Source organism: Myotis davidii, unplaced genomic scaffold (assembly GCF_000327345.1).
Source record: "Myotis davidii unplaced genomic scaffold, ASM32734v1 scaffold70, whole genome shotgun sequence".
Taxonomy (NCBI): domain Eukaryota; kingdom Metazoa; phylum Chordata; class Mammalia; order Chiroptera; family Vespertilionidae; genus Myotis; species Myotis davidii.
Window position 1 is genome coordinate 779,003 of NW_006282434.1, and position 26,469 is coordinate 805,471.

The 26,469-nt window shown below is 37.9% G+C and overlaps 1 protein-coding gene across 4 annotated transcripts in view; it reads left to right on the plus strand.

Moving 5' to 3' along the window:
• DGKH (diacylglycerol kinase eta) overlaps positions 1 to 26,469 on the plus strand; it is a 119,712-nt gene that overhangs the window by 25,503 nt on the left and 67,740 nt on the right. For 3 of the 4 annotated variants that reach the window (XM_006752963.2, XM_015559489.1, XM_015559497.1), the window contains 2 exons: positions 21,102 to 21,206; positions 21,473 to 21,605. In XM_006752963.2, the coding sequence (XP_006753026.1) occupies positions 21,126 to 21,206; positions 21,473 to 21,605 (214 nt within the window). In that variant the 5' untranslated portion in view covers positions 21,102 to 21,125. Of the gene's footprint in view, positions 1 to 21,101; positions 21,207 to 21,472; positions 21,606 to 26,469 lie in introns of those variants that run through there. The other variant, XM_015559501.1, reaches the window with a different exon arrangement.

The following is a 26,469-nucleotide window of genomic DNA, read 5'->3' on the forward strand; positions in this document are numbered from 1 at the left end:
ATCCCGGCCCGTTGCCAGACAGTCCAGTTTCTCTCTGTATGAGTCTGGGTCCCCAAATTCTCGCCCAGAACTGGAGTTCAGAGCAGTCGGGAGCTTGTATCTCCCTCCCGGTTGAAAAAGACCCAGCTGCCAGCCCCTTTTGCATGCGCCTCTGTACCTCCACACTTTCACACCTCTGCACCTCCCATTGGACTCAGTGCGCTTTTCTCTTTCCTTCGAGTTGTAGAATTTCCACTCAGCCAGCCTTCCCATGGTTCTGGATGATGTCCATTCCGTCTTTTAGTTGTATTTTTGAAATTGTTGTGGGAGGCAGCAGTCTCCGGTATTTACCTATGCTGCCATCTTGGTTTCCTCCTGGACAGACTTATTGGCATTTTTTAAACTTTTAAGTTAACGATCATCATTAATTTATTTGTAATTTGATTTCTGCCATGGCATTTTCTATGTTTGTGAAATATATACTACGTTCTTATTTTTTTTTGTTCATTTCCTAATTGTTCATTTTCTGTTTTATTTTATTGATATTTGCATGGTTTCAGCTTTATTTTCACTTAACATTTTTATCTTTAACACACATCTGTGCTGTACGTGAATGTGTTCTTGTATTAGACTGCGGAACAGAATTGATTTCTCTTTGGCCACGCTGGTGCCCTCCTGATGTTCCATCCAGGACTCTTTCCTGTCATGCAGTATTCTGTTGACAATATGTTATAAACTCCTAAAAGTTTGGGAATTTTCAAAGAATGCGGCTGAACTTTATCTTGAGAAAATATTTCATCCGTCTACCTTTCTGAGGTGTAGTGAACATTTATTTCCACTTTAACTCATATTAATAAGTGTTATTGGGGAACGCAGCCATTCTGTGATAAATAAGTTGCAATCATTCCTTCTTAGGTAAGAGTGACTTGCTAAAGAAGAAGTTCTTAATTACTTGAAAGTCACCACAATCACATGCTGTATGTTCAGCTTCCAAGGCATGCTGTTCAAATGGCTCGATTGTTTTCTTTAAATTTTAATGAAGCTTAGGCTAAGCCTTAAACAAATAAGTCATTATTTCAAAGAAATTATGGTACTAACATTGTTAAAACTTCTTAGGGAAGTTTGTAAAGAAACTAGCATTTTTTTTTAACTAGAAAGAAATACAAAGGTAATTTTTTTTTATCTTACATGTTTATACATTACCTCTATTTTGAAGTTATCAGTAATTTTTTTCTTTATTGATTAAGGTATTACATATGTGTCCTTATCCCCCGCTCCCCCCCTCCCAAACACCCCCACTCATGCCCTCACTCCCCTGGTGTCTGTGTCCATTGGTTAGGCCTATATGCATGCATACAAGTCCTTTGGTTGATCTCTCCCCCTAACCCCCACCCTCCCCTACCTTTCCTCTGAGGTTTGAGCATCTGATCAATGCTTCTCTGTCTCTGGATCTGTTTTTGTTCATCAGTTTATGTTGTTCGTTAAATTCTACAAATGAGCGAAATCCTGTGATATTTATCTTTCTCTGATTGGCTTATTTCGCTTAGCATAATGCTCTCCAGTTCCATCCATGCTGTTGCAAATGGTAAGAATTCCTTCTTTTTTACCACAGTGTAGTATTCCATTGTGTAGCTGTACCACAGTTTTGTTTTATTTAATCACCCTTAACATTTCTAGTGATCTGAGCTGTCTGTAGTTGTATGTGAAATCTCACGGTTACTGCATCCATGCTCACTCGCTCAGTTGTCTGAAACAGACACCATGTGGCAGCACTGAATTTTAGAACTCAGTGAGCACTGAAACAAAGAGTCATTTTAGTTCTAGGGTCACTTGCCACAGCAGACCTGACTGAAACTTGATTAGTATTAGATTATGACTTTTCTGATGAGATTTTAAAAAGTGTACATAAAAACAAACCAGTAAACAAAGAGAACATATTCTTACAGCACTGAAGATACTGAAAATTATACATTGATAGTATAATTCAAATGAGCAGGATAGGTTTCAATGTTTACTTTTTTTCCTCTTTAGCTTCCTCTCCATTAACATAGTTCAGTCCATTTCTCTCTTGAGATATCACATCCTTTGAACCTAACCAAGTACTTCTTTACTGTTTTGTATTCGTATCTCAATATTTCATTACAAAGGATATAAGTAAAAGTTATTCTTTTCATATAATTTGTGAATGCACATCACACAACAGGTTATTATTAGATAATCACCTAAATCAATAATCACTTAGATAAATAAGTTGCCTACTTTATTTGATAATATTTATTGTAATTACTATGTGCCTCTTCTAAATGCTTTATGTCTAATGACTCATTTAAATCTTTATTGCAGTGCTGTAAAGTAGGAACTATTATGCTTCCCATTTATAAGAATCTGGAAAGGAGGTTAATATCTGATACATATAACTAGCTAGAGCCTGAACCCACGCGGGTCACCTGGCCTTGGTGTGTGCTCTGGAGCACTCTGCTGCCCTGCCTCTTCATTGTGGCATTTTAAATGGGGTGTGGTTCAAATAGTGTTCCTCTACTGGTTCCTCTCAGTTGTCCTTTCTACTCCAAGTCAGTCATAGAGTCTCATGTTGCATTATCAGAGTATTATTTTACACCGGCTGCTCATACTCAAACCTAGAATATTGCATTATATTTTGGGTTCTATATGTTTGATACCGACATGTTGGCCAAAGAGCTCGCCGAGGAAGGTAATGAATATTATGAAAAGGTCTGGGAATCATGGGATTAACTAGCAGTAAAGGGCACTTTTTCTTTTAAAGATTTGGGAAAATGTGCCATGTCTTTTTTTTTCTTTCTTTATTGATTAAGGTATTACATATGTGTCCTTATCCCCCCCACTACCACCATCCCCTCCTCCCCCCTGCTCATGCCCTCCCCCCCCTTGGTATCTGTGTCCATTGGTTATGCTTATAGGCATGCGTACAAGTCCTTCAGTTGATCTCTCCCCCTAACTCCCACCCTCTCCTACTTTCCCTCTGAGGTTTGAGCATCTGATTGATGCTTCTCTGTCTCTGGATCTGTTTTTGTTCATCAGTTTATGTAGTTCATTATATTCCACAAATGAGTGAGATCATGTGATATTTATTTTTCTCTGACTGACTTATTTTGCTTAGCATAATGCTCTCCAGTTCCATCCATGCTGTTGCAAATGGTAGGAGTTCCTTCCTTTTTCCAGCAGCATAGTATTCCATGTATTCTTTCTGATTGGTGTATCTGGTTTCTTGGGATATATTCCTATAAGTGGGATCACTGGGTCAAACAGAAGTTCCATTTTTAATTTTTGAGGAAACTCCATACTGTTCTCCACTGTGGCTGCACCAGTCTGCATTCCCACCAGCAGTGCACAAGGGTTCCTTTTTCTCCACATCCTCACCAGCACTTGTTATTTGTTGATTTGTTAATGATAGCCATTCTGACAGGTGTGAGATGGTATTGCATTGTCGTTTTGATTTGCATCTCTCAGATGATTAGTGACTTTGAGCATGTTTTCATATGTCTCTTGGCCTTCTGCATGTCCTCTTTCAAAAGTATCTATTTAGGTCCATTGCCCATGCCATGTCTTTTTTTAATTTGAGGGAATATCATGTAAAAGGGCAGTAGACAGGTTTTGTTCGCAGTGTGTAGGACATAGATTGTGTTTGAATTCACAGAGGGTCAATTTCAGCTCTAGGCAAAAAAGAACTCTCTAACTTGAGCCATGTGATAGAACAGGTCCCTTGTGAGGTAATGGCTCGCCCAGTGTTAGAACTCTCTGGTCATCCCACTCCCTGTGAACTGACAGGGGCCTTCAGGAAGAAAGTTATCACAGCAGATTCAGGTTGTGAATGCTGAAATGAATTTCTCCAGGTTGGATGGCTAATAGCTGTGCACAGTGCATAGCTAGTCCAGAATTTGGGGCTCTCAGCTCTTGGGGTTTGTTGGGAATGGGCAAGGAGGAGTGAATTTAGAGATTTCTGGCCACTGTGGTGGACCCTTTAAACACACTGTCTCAATATAGCATACAGCAAAGCCAAGTGACTGTCCTTGCAGTATGCTTCTGGAGAGATCTTTGCATGGTATGCATATGTGGGAGGGCGTGAAGGGACATGGTGGAGAGCAAAATTTCTTTGCAGGCACAGAAGTTGTCTTCTTCACCACTGAATCCCCAAGGTTAAATCAGGGCCTGGCACTGAGGGGAGAGACAATAACTAGTTGTTAAATAAATGAAGGAAGAATGTGTCTTATTAAATGAATGAATGCTATTTGTAAACTCTAGCTTCTCTTTGAGAGAAAAATGTCATTTCAAGTGTTAGCTTAGAGATCAATTTTCTACCCCTCCCCCCATGATATTGGTTTGTAATCCTCTATAATAAAAGCCTAATATGCTAAGTGTCTAGTCGTCAGGTTGGCCATTCAACCAATGAAAGCATAATATGCTAATGATATCCTAAGGCTGCTCAACCACTTGCTATGACGTGCACTGACCACCAGGGGGCAGATGCTTTGACCAGTAGTTTAGCTTGCTGCTGGAGTTGGGCCGATCTGCCTGAGCAAGATGGGTCGGACATGCCCTAGAGCCCTCCTGTGGTCCCTCCCCGGCTGGCCAACCTCCCATGTCCCTCCTCAGCCCTGATCATGCACCAATGGGGTCCCTCGGCCTGGCCTGTACCTCTCGCAATCCGTGAACCCTCGGGGGATGTCTGAGAGCTGGTTTTGGCACTTTCCCCCAGGCCAGGTCGAGGGACCCCACTGGTGTATGAATATGTGCACTGGGCCTCTGGTATATTTATAAATACTTACCTTCTCATTGCAATCTTTGTATCATCACCCAGACTGTTTTTATATCAAAAGTAAGTCTCATAAACATGATTCTTGCCTATTAGTAATCATTTCAGTGATCCATATAACTATTAGATGCCTGATAGTGGAAAAACTAATATTTTTTGCATCTAGGTTGGTTAAGATATTTTATAGCACTTTAAAATGACACCACATTAATGCAATTTGAGTGGCTTTTTTGACTTTTAAAATTGACATATGGTTCAGATGGCTTTCTACTAAGAAAGCTGATAATTTATGTTGTTTGAAATTTGTATTCTTTTTTCTATAACATAGACATCAGTTTTAGAAATGAAATACTCCTCATTGTTTCTATGGCTATATTATATTTATCTTTACGTACATTTAGTGACATATCATCTTTTCCAAGAGTATAACCCAGAGAAATACCTCTTGAATCTATTATGAAATTTCTCATACCCAAATCCTAGTAGGTAAAAACCAAAGGACTTGTATGCATGCATATAAGCATAACCAATGGACACAGACACCAGGGGTTGAGGGCATGAGTGGTGGGTGTGTTGGGGGTCAATAGGGGGATAAGGAAACATATGTAATACCTTAATCAATAAAGAAAGGAAGGAAGGAAGGGCAGAGCAGGGCAGGGCAGGGAAGGGAAGCCATTGGCCCTTTTTTAGCTAGTCTTGGTGTGGACATAAGGTACAGGTTGAAGAACTGTGCTTTTGTCTCTACCTTCACCACTCACCTTCCATAAATCTTTCAAATGGACGTTCTAAGGTAGCCAAGAACCAGTGAGCATGTCGTTGAGTATTCAGGCAACCTGGAGCTTGGGGAGCCTGGGCTTGTTTGCATGATCAGACCTGGGAGTCCCGCACACAGGTCAGTTCCATCAGAAGCTCTGTCATGGTGTGAATAGACACTATTGCTAGTTTGGGAGAGAGGGCTTATCATCTAGAGAACTGTGTCCCTGGCGGTCCAGGCAGGGTACCATGTTAGGTTGCTGTGCTAGGCATCAGCACGCTCTCCTTGCCTGCCCTGGTCTTGCTGAGCTCTATGGCTTATAGGGAACCTGGTTCTGGTCAGTAGCTTTCAACCTCTGCCTCTTGTACTTTTTGTTTCCTGCAAGGTATTGCTCAGCAGCCCACTCTCTGCCCCATCCTCCCTCTGGGACTGCCCTTCGATATTCATTCATTCATTCACTCATCCATTCATTCACTCATTCATTCATTTAGCAAATATTTACTGAGAGCTTGCTATATGTAGCAGTCATTGTGCTAGATTCTAGATATGCAGTGGCAAGTAAAACAAACTGGCCGCTGAGTTTTAAAAAATTTTAAAGCCTTTGTGCATAGGTCCCTGTCTTTGAAGTATGTGGTCGTGGAATGGGATTATTGGGATACAAAAAAATAAGAAATTGCCTCCCAATGGGGATTGGAAACTGTCTCATCACTGGTTATAGGAAAGAGAGGGGATTACATACCTCCTTAGAGCTTGAGACCCAAATAATTCAGGATTCTACAGGGCTTGCTCAAGGTTTGAACTAGCAGCACCAGAACCACTAAAGACTCAGCTATTTAGACGCTTCTAGGCTGTGTGGACTGCCACGGAAGGCCCATTTCCTCGTTGCCAGCACAACTGCTCCACGGTGCCCTTTTTGAAGGAGTGCTGTTGGACTTACTCGGATTTCACTGTGGTCTTTACATGGCTGAAGTGCTTAGTTGAAGGTTCTGTAGTCCCACACTTATTTAGATGAGCTCTGACTTCTGAAACCCATTTGTGGTACAGAATGAAGCCTCAAAGCCTGTAAAAGATGATATTCTGTCTCATTGGAGGTACCCGGAATAGGGGCCTATGTGGAAAACTAAACTACTGGCATTAAAAATTAAAAAACAAAACAAAAAACCACACCATAAATATCTTTGAATCAGCTAAAGAGGGCCTCTTAGGCTATGGCCATCTGATTGGAGCACCAGAACCCTGGAGAATATAAGTGTCTTGGGAGTTCTGCACTGGCAAGTTCTGTACTTGGTGGAGTCTTGTTTTCTAAGAAGTCTGATGTTCCAAGTTTTTCAGAAAGCCAGACTCTTTGGTGCCCTGTTAATTAATTTGGAATAGAGGAGAACCGATGTGCTCACACTGTCTAGAAAGTCTCAGAGACATTTGCAGTCCTGTGCTTCATGAATAATCCAAGTTGCTGGCATCTTGAGTCACCCTGACAAAGTCCAAGTGATGTGCGCTCAAAAATGGGCACCTTGTCCATTACACCTGGTGCTACTGACGATTCCAGAATCAGGCCTGCCATCCAGTATGAAATGCTGTGAAATGCTGAGAACATCATTACATCTCTCATCTCAGATTTGGGCTTCGTGGACAATCTAAAACATTAACTTCTTATTTAAAAAAAATCAAAATAGTTTTGTTTGCCTTGAAAATGTTAATAAGATATGAAAACAGTACGAAGGAAAACCTACTTATTCTACAATAAATTTTAAGTTGTTTGTAATATAAATGAGAAAAAGAAATGATTATTTTTAAAACCTTTTTGGTCTGTCCTACCACCCACAATAAATGTATATCTCGCTTCATTATCTCATTAAGACCATGTAGTAATTATTCTTCCTTCTCTTCAACAGATGAAGTAAGGTTTAGAGAATGTAATTTTGTAAATGTACATAGTTAACAGGTAGCATAATTAATTTTTTTAAACCTGTGCTATTTCCATGAGAATGTATAGCATATTGGAATTTTCAGGCCCCTATGATTATTAGTACAACAGTAGCCACCATTTTTAATGTGATATAGTTCAATCTGGCCACTCCTCATGAATCCTCATTACCTTACAAGTCAGAAGGAAGTTTATGTAGAACAGTATGCCCGCTTGCAATGACTAGAGCCCGTGCTTGCCACGGTGTCGGTTCTTGTGGTCATGAGGCTGATCTCTAATGGAAAAGGCTGGGTACAGCGCTGATCACCTTCTCCATGTGACAAGTCTCAGGTGAGAATTTAATTTCTGACAAGAAAGTGGTTTAAAAGGAGATTTTTAGTTGAGTAGTTTCTGCCTTAAACATTTCTGTGGTCTCTGGGCCTAGTTTAAACTTTACCAAGACCAAATCTTAGTATATAAAGGCAAAGGTAGGTTTGTGGTTATGGCAGATGTATTGCAATCTAGTCAGCAACAGGCAAGTGATATCAGAGGCCAAGATTGTATTATGGGTAACAGGGAGGTTGAGTGCTATCCAGTTGAAGGTATATTTTCTTTTTGTTCATTGTCACAGGACTTGCTGAGCAGATCTAAAGGCTTTGGACAGTCCTGGCACTCAAGTTGTCCCAGCTGACCAGGTTTATGAAGGCCTGGGTAGCTGTCTTAGGATACTTTCAGAAGCTTGTAGTAAGCTGCACCCATTGGTATGGAACACAAGGTCTTTAAACCTTGGAGAAAAACAGATTGTAGTAAGAAGCCATTAATCAGAGCTGACATCTCAGAGTAGAAGATGTGGCTGTGTGGCCTTGGCATCAGAACTTCATTAGACCCCTTCCAACGAGGTTGAGTGATGTCTTCCATGGGTTTAAACACCAGGCATGGCCTAGTGACACGGTCTGTCTGGATCAGCTGGTGGGCTTTCTTGTCTCTGCAGATGGGTTGCTTTCACACACTTCATTAGTGCTTTGTTATAATTTAGCACAACACTATTTAGTATGAATATCAGACAGTGGAAAGCTGCTGGGGTCGTAACCAGAAGTCTCGTGGTCACATAGGCCTGCCACTAATCTTTGAGAGGGAAGAGTGACAGTATTTTATGTGTTGTGTATATGTTTGGACTTTGTGATCTAATTTCTGCACAAACCTTCACCCTTTTCATTTTCAGAATTACATCAATAAAGGATACTACCAATAATTAATTTTACATATTGCTCAACAATATTACTACAACTACCCTAACTGTTGGGCTCATAATGTGAGGAAAGCTGTCAGGATAGAGCAGCCAAACCCTGTCCCTTTGAGCACCTTTGTAAGAATTAAGAGGTGTGTGTGTGTGTGTGTGTGTGTGTGTGTGTGTGTGTGTGTGTGTAAAATGTTCATGGGAATATGTTTTAGATTGCATTTCTTTTCAGGATATGTAGGAGTATACCCACCAGCAAGGACTGACTTAACCATCCTCAAAATGATTGTTGCGAAACTTCTAAAAGATTTTAACCTGAGGTTTAACAGAATATGATTAAGATACACAATTTACAGGATAGATTTGTAAAGAACGTTCTTTCACGTCATTAGATTCATCAATGACTTCACTGTCCACATCATCCAGAATTTGCTGAGCTAGTAAAACCTACTGTTTATGTGTGCGAAGATACATGTATAAGGATCTTTATTGCACATTATAATAACAAAAAATTGGAAACAACCCAAATATAGAAGTTAGGCACTGGTTGAATTGAATTATTAAATACGGCACATGGGTGGAATGTTATACAATCATGAAAAAGGGTAAATCAGCTCCATATATAGCAACATGCCGTGAACTCCAAATTTTATTCAGTGGGAAAAGCCAACTGTGGAACGGTGTGCATGGGTTTGTTTAAATCTAAAAAGAACACATTTCTTACATACACAGAGAGAGAGAGATATCTGGGGAAAGGCACAGATGCTAACAAATAATCCCGGGGTGGAGGGCGGGTACGGGCCAGAAAGGGTCAATGGGGAAAAAAGGGGCACATGTAATAGTTTCAACAATAGTTATTTTTAATAAAAAGAAGCTAAAAATATTTGCCTCGGGAAGGGAACTCAGTAGCTGAGGGCAGGCTGAGGGCATGCGTACTTTTCATTCTGAATACATTTTGGATTTTGTATCACAAATAGGTATTCCCTATTCAGAAAATATTGAAAGGCTCTGTAGGAGCTCTGACAGCTTCCTATCAGATGCATTTGACAAGCGCGGTAGATTTCCCCAACTTGGACACTGCTGCAATGTCTAAGGAACCAAAATGGCCAAAGGGAAGGGAGAGGGAGAAGAGGAACTAACAGAGAGTTGTTGAAATTAGGAGGATTGGTATATAAATGATGCCTTTAATTAAGGGAAGAAAATGAGGGGGGGAAAAAAGTAGGTTTATGGGGAGTGAAATAAAGACATTGTGAGTTGGACACTATGAATTTGAAATGATGGTAAGACATCCTGGTGATGTCTGCAGGCGATTGAGAGAGATGCTTTAAAACGATTAAATGGCCTAAAGTACTTTTTTATTATCATTTTCATGGCTCTTTAAAAGTTTCAGCATATTCAAATATCTTCTCTGTTCCCTAAGTATGATTATGGTGTAATGGAAAAATTAGGTTTTAGAAATGTTTTAGTTTTGTGGTGATTAGTACAAACAAGATAATTATGTTGTTTTGAAATTACATACAAAGCAATTTACTGTTAGAAAACAATAGAGCTTGTGCCAGGGGAATGAGGCTAATGCATTGTTCCCATCTCTGGTACAGTCGGAAACTACTAAATAGTAAATTTTAAATGTGTCCATTAACTAATACGGTTAATTTACAGTGGAAGTGTATGTGGCAGCCTGCATAAATAATTTCTGAAATCACTGTGATCCTTGTTATTACAATGAATACTAAAAAACCTCTATTTCCCCTGTACAATGTAATGCTTCAAATACAATGCTATATGTGGTTACATATCTTGTCAATATGTTGTTATCTAAAGGTGCCTGGTTTGCAGAGATTCATCTAAATTAGTAAATTTAATCATCATCATTGTTATTACTATTATTAATTTTTTAAAATATATATTTTTATTGATTTCAGAGAGGAAGGGAGAGGGAGGGAAAGATAGGAGCATCAATGATGAGAGAGAATCATTGATCAACTGACTCCAACACACCCCTATTTGGGAATTGAGCCTGCACCCGGGCATGCGCCCTTGACCAGAAATCCAACCTGGGACCTTTCAGTCTGCAGGGCAACTCTCTTATCCACTGAGCCAAACCAGCTAAGGCCTATTATTAGTTTTACAGCACCTTTGTATTCCCTTCCTTGTTTATCTTTAAAGAATGTGCAAGTATGTACAGGATTGAGACTGTAACTGCACAGTAGGCCCGATGACTTTCAAGGGGAGAAAACGCAGCACATGCAGTGTTTCCGCCTGTTCTTCTAGGATGATGTCAGTTTGCAAACATTAAGCAAATGATATTGTTATGCAGCTCATTTGTGCAGCCTGCCTTTCAGGTTTTTTTTTTTTTTTTTTAAATATATTTTATTGATTTTTTACAGAGAGGAAGAGAGAGAGATAGAGAATTAGAAACATCGATGAGAGAGAAACATCGACCAGCTGCCTCCTGCACATCCCCCACTGGGGAAGTGCCCACAACCCAGGTACATGCCCTTGACCGGAATCGAACCCGGGACCTTTCAGTCCGCAGGCCGACGCTCTATCCACTGAGCCAAACCGGTTTCGGCGCCTTTCAGGTTTTAATTCTTTTATTTATCTTTGGTAGTTGTGAAATATGCTTGCTTATATTGTCAGTCTAAATGTTAACTGGTCTTTGGGTGCTGATCAGTTATTTTTAGATTTTTTTTATTGATTTTCATGAAACATGTCTATTTTTAGTACTAGGATATAGTCACAGCTATTATTCTATAATTAAAGTTATAGCTTAATTGTTTTAAAAATTTTTTACAGAAAATATTATTTTGTTATTGCTAACAGAAACTTTCTATGTCTTCATTCTTTCATTTTCTATTAACATTGTTTTCCTACCAGCTGATTTCTTAGAGCTACTTATACCCAGTTACAGCACAATGGATGTACTTTCCACAGTCTGTGGTCTTTAAGTAAAGGCAATTGTGAAACAAGCCCACTTGGCTGGAGTAACAGAGAAGAGAGGTTGTAGTTTGGAAGATTTAGTGTACCTCTGGCTCTCTTACTTATCTAGTTTGCAGTGTCAAACGAGTTGATTTCTTTTTCGTTATCATGCAGGTCAGTTTGTTCTACGTCTGTGAAATACGCCATTGTTATCTTAATGGGGATTGCACTGAATCTATAGATTTCCTTGGGTAGCAGGGGCATTTTAATGATGTTGATTCTACCAGCCCATGAACCTGGTATATTCTTCCATCTGTTTATGTCTTCCTCTACTTCTTTTTTCAATGTCCTATAGTTTTCCACATTCAGGTCTTTTACCTTCTTTCCACGTTTCCAGAGACAACAGGGCAAAGGGGCACGACATGCAGAGAGGGACCATCTCTACCTCCATGTTTCACTGTCTTTCTACCTTTGGCTCTGCTCAAGTGAAGGCTTCTGGGAAATGACAATTAGGACTATTGCTCTGAAGCAAAGTGTTAAGACAAGATAGTCACAGGAAGGTGTTAAGTAGACTGCTTTCTTTTACATTTTTAATGGATTCTAAGAATCTATAAATTACATAATGTTGAATACGGTTGCTGATTTGAAAGTGTTTGGCTTCTCTATCTTATATGTCTTTATTTTGTCTTAATAAACAATAAACTCCTTTATTAGTATTAATATTTAATAATGATATTTTATCAGATGATATTCAATAAAATTGTGATTTTAAATTATTTTGGATTTTTTAATTTAAATAAAGGAAAATTTGCTTTTTGGAATGTCAGATTCTTTGGAAACACTATGTATGTACGTAACGAAAATATTGGTACTAATAGCCCTAAAATCCTTGGGGTGTTTTATGGAAGCAGATATCAGATTTCATATTTTATTTGATACTCTAAGGCAATAAAAAATTCAACATTAGGTTAACAAGGAAAATGACATTGTTCAGAAGTCATGATTCCTTTGCCAAAGAGGTTTTGTGATCTGCTGACCAGATCTTAAGTTAGAAGCATTGAGGCTCAAGAATTATGGAAGTAAGATTTGCATAGTTCTTTTCAGCTAGTCCTTCCCACCCCATCTCCTTCCAGTGATCAGAAGTCTTAAGTCATTAGCTCTGTAGGCATTTTAGATTACTTGAGCAAGGGAACCACATTACTCATTTAATTTGCATTTGAGTTGGGGGGAGGGTAAAGAGGTCAGAGACTCAGGTCTGCAAGCTGAGTTCAGGGCCAAGGGTTGTATAGGGTCGATATGCATATGAGACTAAGTCACAGGTTCCTCACCTTTTTAGATCCTTGACGAACTTTGCTTGGGGTTCACAATGCTTAAGTACTTTTTTTATTTAATTATGAAAAATTTCAAATATATCCAAACTCAGGTTAACTGTGATGAACCCTTACTTCCTCATTACCAGATCCTACTGTTATCTGGATGTTGCCACACTTGCCTCATCCATTCTCTCTTCTCCCTATTTTATCTTAAGTATTTTAAAGCAAATCTTTCCAATCCTTTTACCTGATCCTTCAATATGCATCCCTAAAAATACAGTTGTCTAATTTTAACTCTGCCTTGTTTCGTTTCTACCTTTCTTCTCAAACACAGCCTGGGTATCCAGAAGCTTTGAAGGAAAAACATTTACTGAGTTGGCCATAGTTACTCAATTTAATTTTACAGTGAAGAAATAATCTTTTTTGTTAACTTGTTATAACATGCTTTACTTTTTTGCTAACTTCTCATATAAGAAGTGTTTTAACTGATTATGGACGACTCCTTTAGCTTCTACATTTATTTTTTCTCTTCAATATGTTATAATAAAAGTAACGTCATGCTTAATTTAAAGCTATGACTGGAGAATCAAAACTATGTTGCTTTTTTGCCATAAGTTTGTAGTCAAGTATTCCTGTAGTTAAGAAGATAGACATACTGTTGCAAAGATCTGCTCTCATCCAGAGGTCTTTTTTTCTTTCTGTAATTCACTGATTTCTCAGAATAATTGTTGAATATTTACAAAAAGTTTCCATTAGAAATTTTTTCCGTACTTGCACTGTTTTGTAGAATCTTGTCACAGTGAGTAATGTTTCATATCTCTGTGACACAATTCTCAATCAATTATTTATGTCAATATATAGGTGATTACTTGATTTTTATTTTAGAAATAAAATAATATGCAAATGATATATAACTTATCCATAGATAGGGAAATAAGCAGCATTGGGGCAGACTTCCTTGTACTCATGACTGAGGCCTCCCACTGTATTTTGAGAGCCTGTGGGGATGTTTGATACTTCCTAGTCTATATTACGGGAATGCCCACTAAGTTGTTGTTATTCAGCTAAAATGACTCATCAATTAGAAGGATGATCAGTCAGCCAAAACCAAACTTGTGGAATGATTTTCAAAGATCCTCTTGTGTTTGTATATAAATCTAATTATGGTTCTAAACAGACAACTGAGGAGTCTTTTAGATCATTCCAAAAGGGAATACTACCAGGCAAAATGATTTAAGATCCTACTTACATAGTGCGCTGCCTTCATAGCAGAAATTCTTTGTAAATTTAACATGTAGATTAGTAATGAGGTTCTTGCATGTATGTGAATTAACCTGTCACCCTCAGTTTTATCATTAGTCCATTACATCTTTTTTTTACATCATTTTCGATATTGAGAAATTTGTGTTTTAGCATTTCATGGAACTACTCTTTTTTCATGGCCACTTAATGATTACACACTGTTTACAGCTGTAAAATGTATGTTTATGGTGTTGTTGACTTAACTGATACTATGTTGAGCCCTGACCAGTGTGGCTCAGTTGGTTGAGCATCATTGGTGCACCAAGAGGTCACCGTTCAATTCCCTGTCTGGGCACTTGCCTGGTTTGTGGGCTCGATCCCCAGTAGGGGGTGTTCAGGAGGCAGCCTATCAATGTTTTTCTCTCCTCCTTCCTCTCTCTCTCTCTCTCTCTCTCTCTCTCTCTGTCAGATCAATAAAAACATATTTTAGAAAACACATTTAAATTATACTAGACATAGTGTAAAATACCTGTGCCACTTTCTTTGATTTTGGTGCCAGAAATACATTTGTTGTGGCATTGCATTTTCTTATTCTTCTGTTAAAATTCAAACACCTTTGGAAGAATTAAGCATTGAACCTTTATTGTCTGTTAACACCTCGGGGCGGGGGGCGGGGGGCGGAATATTTTTTAAATCAGTAGTTGTGATCTTAGAAAACACATGGAACTTGAGGCAACTGGATTATAAAATAAGGGAGTATTGACCCCAGAAGGTGTAGGAGTCAGAGAGTCTGTACAGGACATGTGAACTCAGATGCCTCGAGGGCCCTCAAAGTAATACACGGGCATGAAGAAAATAGTTTTAAACTGTGTACTGTGAGCTAAGTACCTGTCTAATATGATGGATTTTAGTGTTTTTTTTGTTTGTTTTATAACATAGCACTTCAGCGTTCAAAAGGAATGCCAAACAAAAAAAAAATCAGAGTTGATAATTTTGGGACCTTATTATATCATGTGGGGTGCTGGTAGGTGGTAGGTGAATTCAGATAGGTTCAACACAAAGGAATACTGTCAGAGGCAGGTGAGAACACTGGGAGTTTGAGAGCAGAAGGGTACTGAAATGCAGAGAGGGAGCCGTAAAGATTAGAGCACTTTCTTTACATTATTTAGACGAGATCCTACCTTTACTAATGGGAAAGTTGGAGGCCTCTTCCCTTCATGGTTGATAAACGGGGGTGTATCAGCGTACCCTGTGTAGTTTGCTAAACTACAGATGGCATCTGAAATAATCCACACCTTCCCCCCAGGGAGATTTTGATTCACAAAGTGGTATGGAGCATGATTGGGTATGTTTTGGGAAAAAAAACAAATCTTGATTCACGTGCAGCTCATAGTTGAACCTATTTTCTTGGAGGCAGAGGTCCACAGTTTACCCTTTGGCATATGCTTTTATCTCTGCTCTAAAATAGTCACTTAAGATGCCTGGCTACATTGTAGTTTCTCACATTTAAGTTGTCAAAGTGATTTATTTCATTCCATAAAGGAAGAATGAAAAAAAGCAACATACATAATTTAAGGGTTGGATATAGGTTTTATGAGGAAGAATGGAAGAGGTATATTAAGACAGAGCAGTTGACAATTGCAGTCATAGCAAACCTAGTAGTAAAGAGACATATAATTATATCTGATTCAGCTTTTAACAAAAGTCAAGTATAGCCCCTAAGTTATCATAAATATAGACAATGAGAAATTGTTATAGCACAACTAAACTCTCTGTCCTGCTTTCCAAGAAAAAGTTGTTCACTGCATATTGATCTTTATATCATCCATGGTAGTTCAGGATTAATCACTAAAGATAAAACAGCAATTGCTGCAGTAGGGCTGATGTGATCAGTTTGTGGTAAAGAACTTTAGCTTAGAAAGAAGAATTGCCTAACAGAAAAGTTGTTGGACATTTAAAATTGCAGTTTCCTTCATTGCAGAATAAAAAATCTGAGTTAAAATCAGAAACCATTTATCTTGAATCTGGAATCTGATGCTCTTAACTTTGGTAAACCTTTTACCATTTTATATTCTTGCTTTGGGTAAGGTTAGACGCTCTGCAATTACAGGGAACATTTTTTCCCCCTAATTTATTTGTTGATATTTTTCTAATATCTTCTACGAAGGAGGTCATTATCATTATTCCTGTTTTGGCGGGTTGCTAGTCAGTGACTATTTTTTTGGCAAAATGCCTCCATTTCTGACTTAAGCTACGTATGTTAGTTTTGTCTGTGGACCACAGTCGCACAAAAATATGTGTTCATTACAGAAGAAATCTATGAACATATACAGTGGTGGGCAAAAGTAGGTTCATAGTTGTAGTACAAATAACACAGTAATCAATAAATAATACAAGAATAAGCTCTGTTTCTCATACTCACAGCTATAAACCTACTTTTGCCAACCCCTGTACTTAATTTGTCAGCGCTACGAGGAATTGTGATGCTAATATTTACTGAGCTTTGGCTTTGTAACAGGTACTGCTGAATTCTTTAGTTGAGTTGTCTCACTCATTTGCACTGCTCTGCAAAGTGCTGAGTTACTTCTGTATCCCTGCTGAGCAGACGTGAAGCGGAAGCTGAGAGCGCCCAGGAAACGGGTCCACAGACACACAGATAAGAAAGGATGCCTTGGGTATTCAGTCTAGGTCGATCTGACTTCAGAGTTTAGGCTCTGAATCACTGCTCTTACATTAGCGGTTTCCAATTGGGAATTTGCAGATTAGCAATTCTCTGTAATTCACTTCTGCAGAAACTTCCCTCATTTCTCAAGTTCCAACTGTGTAATGGGGAACAATAAAATACCTTTAGAGCACTGGTTATCGAACTTGGCTACATTCTGGAATCACTGAGGAGTTAAAAAACAAACAAAACAAAAACGGGTAGCTGTGTCCCACCCTCGTATGTTCAGAGTTAATTTGTATAGAGTGTGGCCTGAGCATTGGGATTTTTGAGAATCTCCCAGATGATTCTAAAATGCAGCAGAGTTTGAGAACTCCCGCTTTGGAACAATACAACATTTTAAATTCTAAATTTCTATTCTTCTGTTAGCAAAAAAAATAATAATGTTTTTATTAGAGAAATACTACATATTTACTTTAGAAACTACAGACAACCAATTAAAATTATTTGTAATTCCTTCACTGAATAATAACCAGCATAGGACTTGGCTGTGTATTTTCTTCTTCTGAGCATGTTTGTGTATTTAAAGCCTTACCTGTAACGTTACTCTTCTGTAGAATTTTATATATTTAATGCCATATTGCCTTTTATCTCTCTGACCTAGTCACATGCTTTATCAGACTGAGAAAAGTTTTATTCTTATGCACATTTAGTAGTATTGTTGATTAGCCCTTATTGGCCAGTAACTCAAAGTAAAGCAGCATCTCTATTAACGGAGAATTTGTGATCTGAGGTAGCATTGAGAAGACGAACCGATAGCTGTATCTCTTTGTACTCCAACTTATATAGCACTCTTTCAGACAAGTACTAGTAAACCTTGGTTTGCTTCCTTGCCTTCCTTCTACGTTATTAAGGCACAGCCCGTGGGGTTCAAACCCCCGGGCTCTGGCATGAAGTACACACTCAGTGAATGCTGGGGTGCATGAGCAAGCAGACAGATGTGCTCTGGGATCTGAGCTGGGAGTGGTGGTTATAGCCTGAAAAAAACTAATTACTGAAGAAAATCAGTAAAAATTATTTGGGTGTGGCGAGCCGGCACGGCCATGGCATACTCAGCCCCGGGACGCCTTACGTGCCACGCCAGCCCAGCCTGGTTCCGTGACCCTGAGAGGGGGCGGTGAAGGATGGAGAAAAGACAGACAAGAGAATGAGCTGGGGCTGGGTGGGATGCTGCTCCCAGATGGAGAGACAGCGCCACGGTCTACAAGCTGTGTATTTTATAGCCAGATTCCACGAGGCAAAGTAAGGGCGTGGTCAAGATGATTACAGCATTCTCGTGGGTTTCCGTCCTACTCAATTACATGCACCTGAACTCTATCAAGCCCACATCACTCAGACACGTGGGGCCATGTGTTCAGACCATAGGTTCAAGCTTACAGCTACAGCTGTTGGCTATAATTGTGCTGGGAGGGCTCTGCCCTCCAAGCTGGGACTTGCACGTGGCACTGAGAGGACTGTGCCCTTTCATTAGTCCGAGGCTTGAACTTGTCCAAACACTGTAGCCGCTCTTCACATTTGGGAATGGTGGAACAGTAGGAAGAGAGAATAAGAGTGGGGTTGAGATGAGGACAGGAGCTAAGGGCCACTTTAGGAGATAGGAAAGATGCAGATTCTTCAAGAAATGTAAAAAGCCCTGTAGTTCCAGAAATATCCCGGCCTTGGCCCCCAACAGGCTCAGTCTGAGTTCCCTGACCTCTCCCACATCTCTATCTTTCTATTTCATCCTCCTGCTCGTTTATCAGAATAAAAAAAGCTGAGTCAGGTATACTTTCAGAGTAAGAACGAAAAAATTTTCTGGGTTTGCTGCTCCCCAAATAGTTTCCTGATAAAGATTTGGAGGAGAAACCACTGTAGTATAATGGGGTTCAGTTAGGATACAACCAGAGTCTGTCAGTTAACAACCATCATTCCCTTTCCTACTGAGGTTGGGGACGGGGAAGAATTTAAGAAAAAGATGGGGAGGGGACTCAGAGCATTGCAGACTAATGAGGGGTTACCATCAAGGGGAGAGGGCCCTTCCGGGAGATGGTACAGGTTTGGTAGGCAGCCTGGTCTTCAGATATGCTCGCTGAGGTACTTTTGGTTTTGCAGCCACAAAAGCCAGGCACCTCTGCATCGCATAATTTATGAATGATTTTGTTTCATATCCACTTCTTTTAGTGTGACTTTATAATCATTAGATTTCTTACGTCAGAATTATAATTTCTTTTGGCTCTTAAAAACTTCATTAGTTTTTAAATGAGGCTGTCCATTTTAAACAAATTTTTATTAAAAAGGAAAAATTGCTGATGTTTTACGTCGTCAGTGTGTAAGAAATATGCATGATTTATATTGCTGAAATCCATTAGCATTGAAACATTATGTAGTTCCAAAAGTGTCAAGAAAAATGAGAGGCTATTTCTCTATTCTTCTTTCTCTGTTTTTATTGAATTCACGATGACTTTTAAAGACTATAAAGGCATTAAAGGTAGTTAAAACTGCAGACATCCTGCTTTACTTAGAATTAAACGAAAAACAAAAATGAAGAATAAAATAGCAAACCTGGTTTATTTATCTGAATAATGCTTATCATACTACAACACCATAATGAAAGACAGGGAATCTTTATAGTTACGTTATTTTTATAGCTAACTAAACAAAGAAAGAAAATGCTAGAGGTGGTATTTCTTCAGGTAGATATCAGAGGTATTCAGTCCAGTGAAACTGGGAGATTTCGAGAGCGCTGTGCCAGGCGCAGAGCCAGGAGTGTATTATGATTTAATGGCATCGCCCTGCTGCTTTGGATGAGCTGGCCCAGAAAACATTTGAAGCAATAACGCATCCATTTGGCTCCTAAGTGATGAGGGAGGCAGTGCTCTTCGCATTAACTATTCAGGAAGAAAAGTGACCAGCTGCTAATGAGCTTTGTCCAAAGGGGGCAGTGGAAAACAGAAGAAAGTGCGAAGGGGAGGTTCTGTCCAATTTCATACGCAGTTACCCAATACCCAGAGCTCCTCTTCCATGCGACTCGGGCCTGCTGTGTGAGTGGGAGTGCCTGTCAGATGAATTCAAGGCTTCGTGGTCTAAGGAAGGATTGTGTAGCCTAATCTAATGACAGATGAGAGGAGGCAGTGACTGGTGAGTAGCTGAGATTGGGCTGATCTCTCTAGTTTTAAATACTGGACTTATTCCCTAAGATGAGCAGTAGTGATTGAGGCTTGATAGTTACTCCTTTTGGGAAGGGGTCCTTTTTTTTTTTTTTTTAAAGATGATTATTGCTTTTTCATGACTTGGGCAATCTGCTGTATAATGCAATATGTAGATTATCACTGGATCAAGTGGCTTCTAACTTGAGAAAAATGTATTTGCTATGTAAATAAGTATATCATCTATCATTTGAAAATAGTTTCAGCGTAAGAATATGATATTTTGCTCCTCTTCCACAAGTAAATAAATGGTCCCTTATTTGCAATAAATGCTTAGGATTTAGCAACTTCGAGATTACAACCAAAATATTGTTCTGACACACAAATAGGGGCTTTTTCAAGTCATCTTGGGATCTTTGAATCACTTTTGGTGCTATAACAGCATGAAGTTTTAATTTCACTTGCTTTACGATTCTTAATATAATTAATTTGCTCTCTTTAGTGACATAAAAAAAGATGAAAGTCAATTTTTTTTTTCTTCTTAAAACCAATTAAGTGGCTTTTATGCTAATTCTTCTCCACTGCTCTTACTAAAAAGTAATACAGTGGAATTCTACACAATGGGGGGGGGGGGGTCCTTCATATAAATTATTTTAAAATAGGCAGTGGAAGTATGTAAACCCAACATTAGTTAATAATAGTGTTCTTGGTACTATTCTACGCCAATTACAAAACCATTTAATGGTGCATTCTTTTGATTTTCATTTTTTAAAAATTCCGCACTGATAGCTATGCATTCAATCTAAGCTTACCATGAATTATTTTGAAGTATATTTAAAATTAATTTTCAAGGTATATTTTATGAAATAAGAATTCATTGTTTATTTGGGCTCAAAGCCTTTGGTAAGGGTCTCAAAAGCCTGATAAATGCATAGCAATGAGATCAAAATCATAAAAGGTTCCTTACAATTTTTCTTACCTAGACCACATTGTGTCATACTCAGAGAACTAAACTCATTTACTTTACAGCAATTCTTTCTTTAGCAAGGAAATGAGGTTTTGCAATAATCTCTCTTGTTGGTCTTTAACAATCATTTAGATTGAATTATACCTTTCAGATAATCACTCCATTCAGAAGACTAATGCTATGCGCTGAGAACAGAAAGGAGATGGAGGATTGGATCAGCTCACTGAAGTCTGTACAGACCAGAGAACCTTATGAGGTAAAGTAACAGCTCTTCTGTCATCTCGTGTTCTTAGAGCATGCTAATTGAAAAGCTAACGCTGTATTCTGCAAACATAGGTACGTATAGAGTCATTCAGCAACTTGTTTAAGCCTGATATTGCATTCTTTTTACTTAAAGCAAAAAGGTTTTGTTTTTAAAATATGGGTTTGAAATTTTAATCATAACTATATACGTTCTGAATATTAAGTATCTATAGTTTTGTTCACTTGTTTGGCAAATCTGTGCTAATGTCTCATTTCTAGGTGGCCCAGTTTAATGTGGAACATTTCTCAGGGATGCATAACTGGTACGCCTGCTCCCATGCCCGACCCACTTTCTGTAACGTGTGCCGAGAGAGCCTTTCCGGAGTCACCTCCCATGGCCTGTCCTGCGAAGGTACTGTAGCATCCCACATGTGTGGCCCTCAGACCTGACCGTACCGCCATTGGTACTTTTGAGAAGTGAACAGAGAAAATCCACCGTTTCCCTTGGGTGGAAGTAGTAGCTGGGAGCACCTCAGCGGGAACAGAGTGTTGATGTTTTATGGTGACTTACAGTAGACTATCTTGGGAAACGTTTGGCTCAGGAAAAGATAATATAAAATCATTTGAGAGGAAGTATAAATCAAAATGTAGCATTTGTCTCCTGAGGAACTAGGAACTACTTATTAAAAAAAACATTCTTAGACTTAGTGTGTTATCCCAGTTTTCTAGTATTCTTTTTCTGTTCTGATTGATTATGGAGTACAAAACTTTCTGTGAGGATACTATATAGTTTTGGGCAGAATTTCCAATTGTTACTTATATTGCAATAGAGCAGCGTTTGCCAACTGCTGGTCCATGAGGTCCAAAAAGTTGGCGACCGCTGGTTTAAGGAAACCTTTGGAGCAGTGGTTGCCAGCTGGTAGTCCACAGACCACTGGTGGTCTGTGAGATCCGAAAGGCTGGTGACTGCTGCACTAGAGGCCTGGTGCACGGATTCGTGCACTGGTGGGGTCCTTTGGCCTGGCTTGCACCCTCTCGCAATCCAGGACCCCTTGGAGGGTGTTGAAGAGCTGGTTTTGCCTGGATCCCCACAGGCCAGGCTGAGGAACCCCACGGGCCGCTAGTATGCATATAAGACCTATGGTTAATCTCTTCCTGCCCTCCTCCCTCCCCCCTTTCCTCTGAGATTCATCAGTCTGTTTCATGTTTCCATGCCTATATGTTGAGCATTTGCCCCCGGTGGTCAGTGCGCATCATAGTTACTCGTCAGACTGTTGCTTAGGCTTTTATATACATAGATTGTTTTAAACGCTGTTTTATTTCATTTATGTTTCATTTAAATTGATGCCAACCTTTTAATTTCCTTAAAGTTTTCTGAAAATAAGGCCTATGCTATTGTTTTTATAAAAGGATTTGTGGATTATTTTGAAATTTAAGAACAGTGACCACTTAAAGGAAGTGCATTAATGATTACCAAGAGAAAATTCATACCTTCTTTAGATTTATTTAATTTCGTGCCTCAGTGATCAAATCATTGTGTACTGCTTTTTGAATTATCTATAATACTATTACTACCTTTTTTCTCTAATACAAAAAATCTTAAGTAATTTTGAATATAACTTTATTATAATTAAATAGTTAAATACAAATAGAGTCCACTTTTAATTCATTTTAAAGAAGCTTTTGGTATGTCATTAGTTCAGCTATTTAATATGCTATGTAGCAGTTGAGAACAGAGCGCTGCACTTAGACCCTTGGGTTCCTGTTTCACTTCCAGCATTTCATTGTGAGCCGGGGGAAAGTTTAACTTTTTCAGACTTTTATTTCCTCATCTGTAAATGGGGGATAGTAGTCATTTACATCTAATAACACATTATGGAAGCTAAATGAGGGAATACATGTAATAAAACTTTTCCAGTTAAGTATATTATAGAAATTTTAACTGTGCTCCAAAAGAAATTTTTCAGGTAAAATATTATAGATTGTGTCATGGCAGATACATTAAAATTTATAAAAATGAATATTTGGAGGAGGTATTAAACACTGTTAAATGTAAGGAGTGATTGCAAACAAATATATAACTGGCCTTTATGGCTTTAATAACCTAAAAGGATTTCTGCAGCTCCGAGCGACTCCTGCCCGGTCTGTGATATTGCATGACATTATTTTGAAGGCCCTTTTACGATTACCTTCTAGTCTCTCATCTGAAAAATGCTAAAAGTGATATCAGATCTGAGGTACTCTGTGGTATCCTTCTGCTTTAAGAGTTAGACATTATTAAATATGTTTATTTAGAAACTGAGATTGATAGTGGGATGACTGAATATTTTTGTAAGCATTTTTACAGAAAAATGAAAATTACATCAGCTGGTGAGAATAAAAAAAATTTAAAGTGTTTAAATAAATGTGTTTTTATATTTTTCCGTTAATAATGAAGTCTTCCTGACTTTTAAAAAATTCTCAATGATTGTATTTTTAAATTCTATTTGTAGAGGCACATATGGTAGTATTTATTTTCTCTGCTGATAAAAAGTTTAAATCTACAGTATTTTGCCCATTAGTATTTTTAGAACTGTAGCTGAGGTTTTACAAATCCCAAGGGTTTTATGAACATACAAAAAAGTTGCCTTTTTATTTTATGAGAATGTGACTATTTAGGATATTTTTATTTAATCAATGTTATACTTAAACTTTAGACCGCCTCCCTTCCCAAATCTGAATCAACTACCTGCTTAGTAAAACCAAAGCCACAAGATACAAGAGGCTTTAAAAGTTATAACAAAGATGCAAGTACAAAAATATTTGTTCACTAGTGACAATGAATAACTGTGTGTTAGAATGAAGTCCAGCTTCCCTGAGTGAGGCTATACTACATTTCCCTAATTTCGGTTGTTGTTTTTCACAATAAGACACGGCTGTCCTGATTTGTCTTCTAGGTTTATATTGAAAAATAATTAAAAGTATTACTTTAAAGCCTTGCATACATAAAATATATGAAAAATAGAAGACAAAAGACTTTTTGTAAGTAATCCCCAAATCAATTGAGAATGTTAATTATAATTTAAGAGCATAATTATTCTTTATAGTTTTTAAGCATCAATTTAACAAAATAAGTTAAATGGTGATTTTTCCATCAATAGTATCAAATAGATCAGCTTAGGAAATTTCATTTTAACCACTGTTGAACACATAAAGTGTAGTAAAAACTGAATAAATATTTCAATAAAAAATCATAATTTTGTTACATGTGAGTATATTTTATAAGTCTTGGAGTTTTAAAATAATGGCTTTACAGCTCAGGGAAAAGTGCTTTATTTCAGAATAACTTGTTTGGAGAAATTTAATTGTTAATTAACAAAATTAAGGTGCCTATTCATCATCATCATTTCTTAGTCACCATAATTACAGTCTGGTTTGTATTATTATTATTTTATATTAGGCAACTTTGCAATTTTCAAGAATCATTTCATGAATTTTAATAGCAAAATTTTCAAAAGCCATGATGCCCTGACTGATTTTACTCAGTGGTTAGAGCATCAGCATCTTGAGTTTGATTCCCAGTCTAGGGCATATACCAGGATTGCGGGTTCCATCCTTACCCCAATCAGGGAGGATGTGTATCTCTCACATCAGTGTTTCTCTCTCTCTCCCCTTTCCTTTCTACTCTCTCTAAAAATCAATGGAAAAATTCTTGGGTGATCATTAACAACAATACCAAAAACAAAAAAAAAAAACATGAAATTATACCTTGTTGCCCTCTTTTACTTCCTTCTTTGCCTCTTAGAATACAGTTATTGACCATTAATGTCAAGTACTTGTACTTAAAGAGCAGCCTGGCATTATGCTACAGATAAAACTAAAACTAGGACCACATTTTTGAGCAACACCATAACAGATGAAGAGGCGTAGAGACACTAACTATAGTTTTAAAATAGTCACTTGTATTGGAGCAAAATGCTGAAATTGTTTTTCAAACTAAGCTTACTTTCTATAGTATTCTTTTTTACACTAATGTTTATCAGCAATAAAATTAAATTGAATAATGGTTGTATTCTACATGAAGTCTGTACTGTAGTCACATGTCCAGTATCTGTAGACTAGGAAAAACCAGCTTAGTTTAAGTGACCATACATATTTTGGTTATTCATGATACCTGAAGTATTTGAACATTTGATTATATAAATCTTAGTTATTTTACCTGACCCTTTTGTTTTCATATTACATTATGTTTGCTTTTAAAAATGATGTGGAACCCATCATTTCTTGTTTATGAATGGTTTACTGTTAGATATTAAAAATCATGTGAAAAGGAGCCACCTTACATTTAGAATTTAGCAACAGTTGCCTTATATTTCCACCAAAGTGAGCTCTGCTTTTAAATATTTACCTGAAAACTCAGACTTGTATAACATCAGTATCCATTAACAATTGGATAGTTTGTGTCATTTGAAGGGTAAGTTTAGTAGTAGTCAAGTTCTGATTTTCATAAGCAGGGTTAATTATTCAAATAATCGGTGGTTTACTTGTTTTTCATATTTATGTTGCTTCTTTCTGGTTATTTCCTCTTATTTTTCTCTCTCTTTTTATTCAGTATTTGTATATATTGCAAAATGATTACCAGAATAAGTCTCGTTGCCATCACCAACATAGTAACATACTAGTAAATTGTTTTGCTTGTGATGAGAACTTTTAAGATTTATTCTCTTAGCAACTTTCAAATATACAATACAGTATTATTAACTATAGTCACCATGCTGTGCATTATATCCCCAGGACTTATTTATTTTATAACTGGAAATTTGTACCTTTTGACCCCCTTCACCCATATTGGCCACCTCCCCATCCCTGACCTCTAGCAACCACCAATTTGTTCTCTGTATCTCTGAACTTCATTGTTGTTTTTTGTATTCCACATATGTGAGATGCTATGGTATTTGCCTTTCTCTATCTGACTTATTTCACTTAGCATATTGTCTCATATGGCAAAATTTCATTCTTTTTTATGACTGAATAACACACACACACACACATATATATATATATATATATATTACATTTTTTTATCCATTCACCCATTGATGGACACTTAGGTTGTTTTCCTATCCTGGCTATTGTAAATAATGCTGCAGAGAACATGGAAGTGCAGACATCTTTTTGAGTTAGTGTTTTCATTTTCTTCAGATAAATAACAAGAAGTGGGATTGATGTATGATATGGTAGTTCTGTTTTTAAAAATTTGAGGAACTTCCATACTGCTTTTCATAGTGGCTATACCA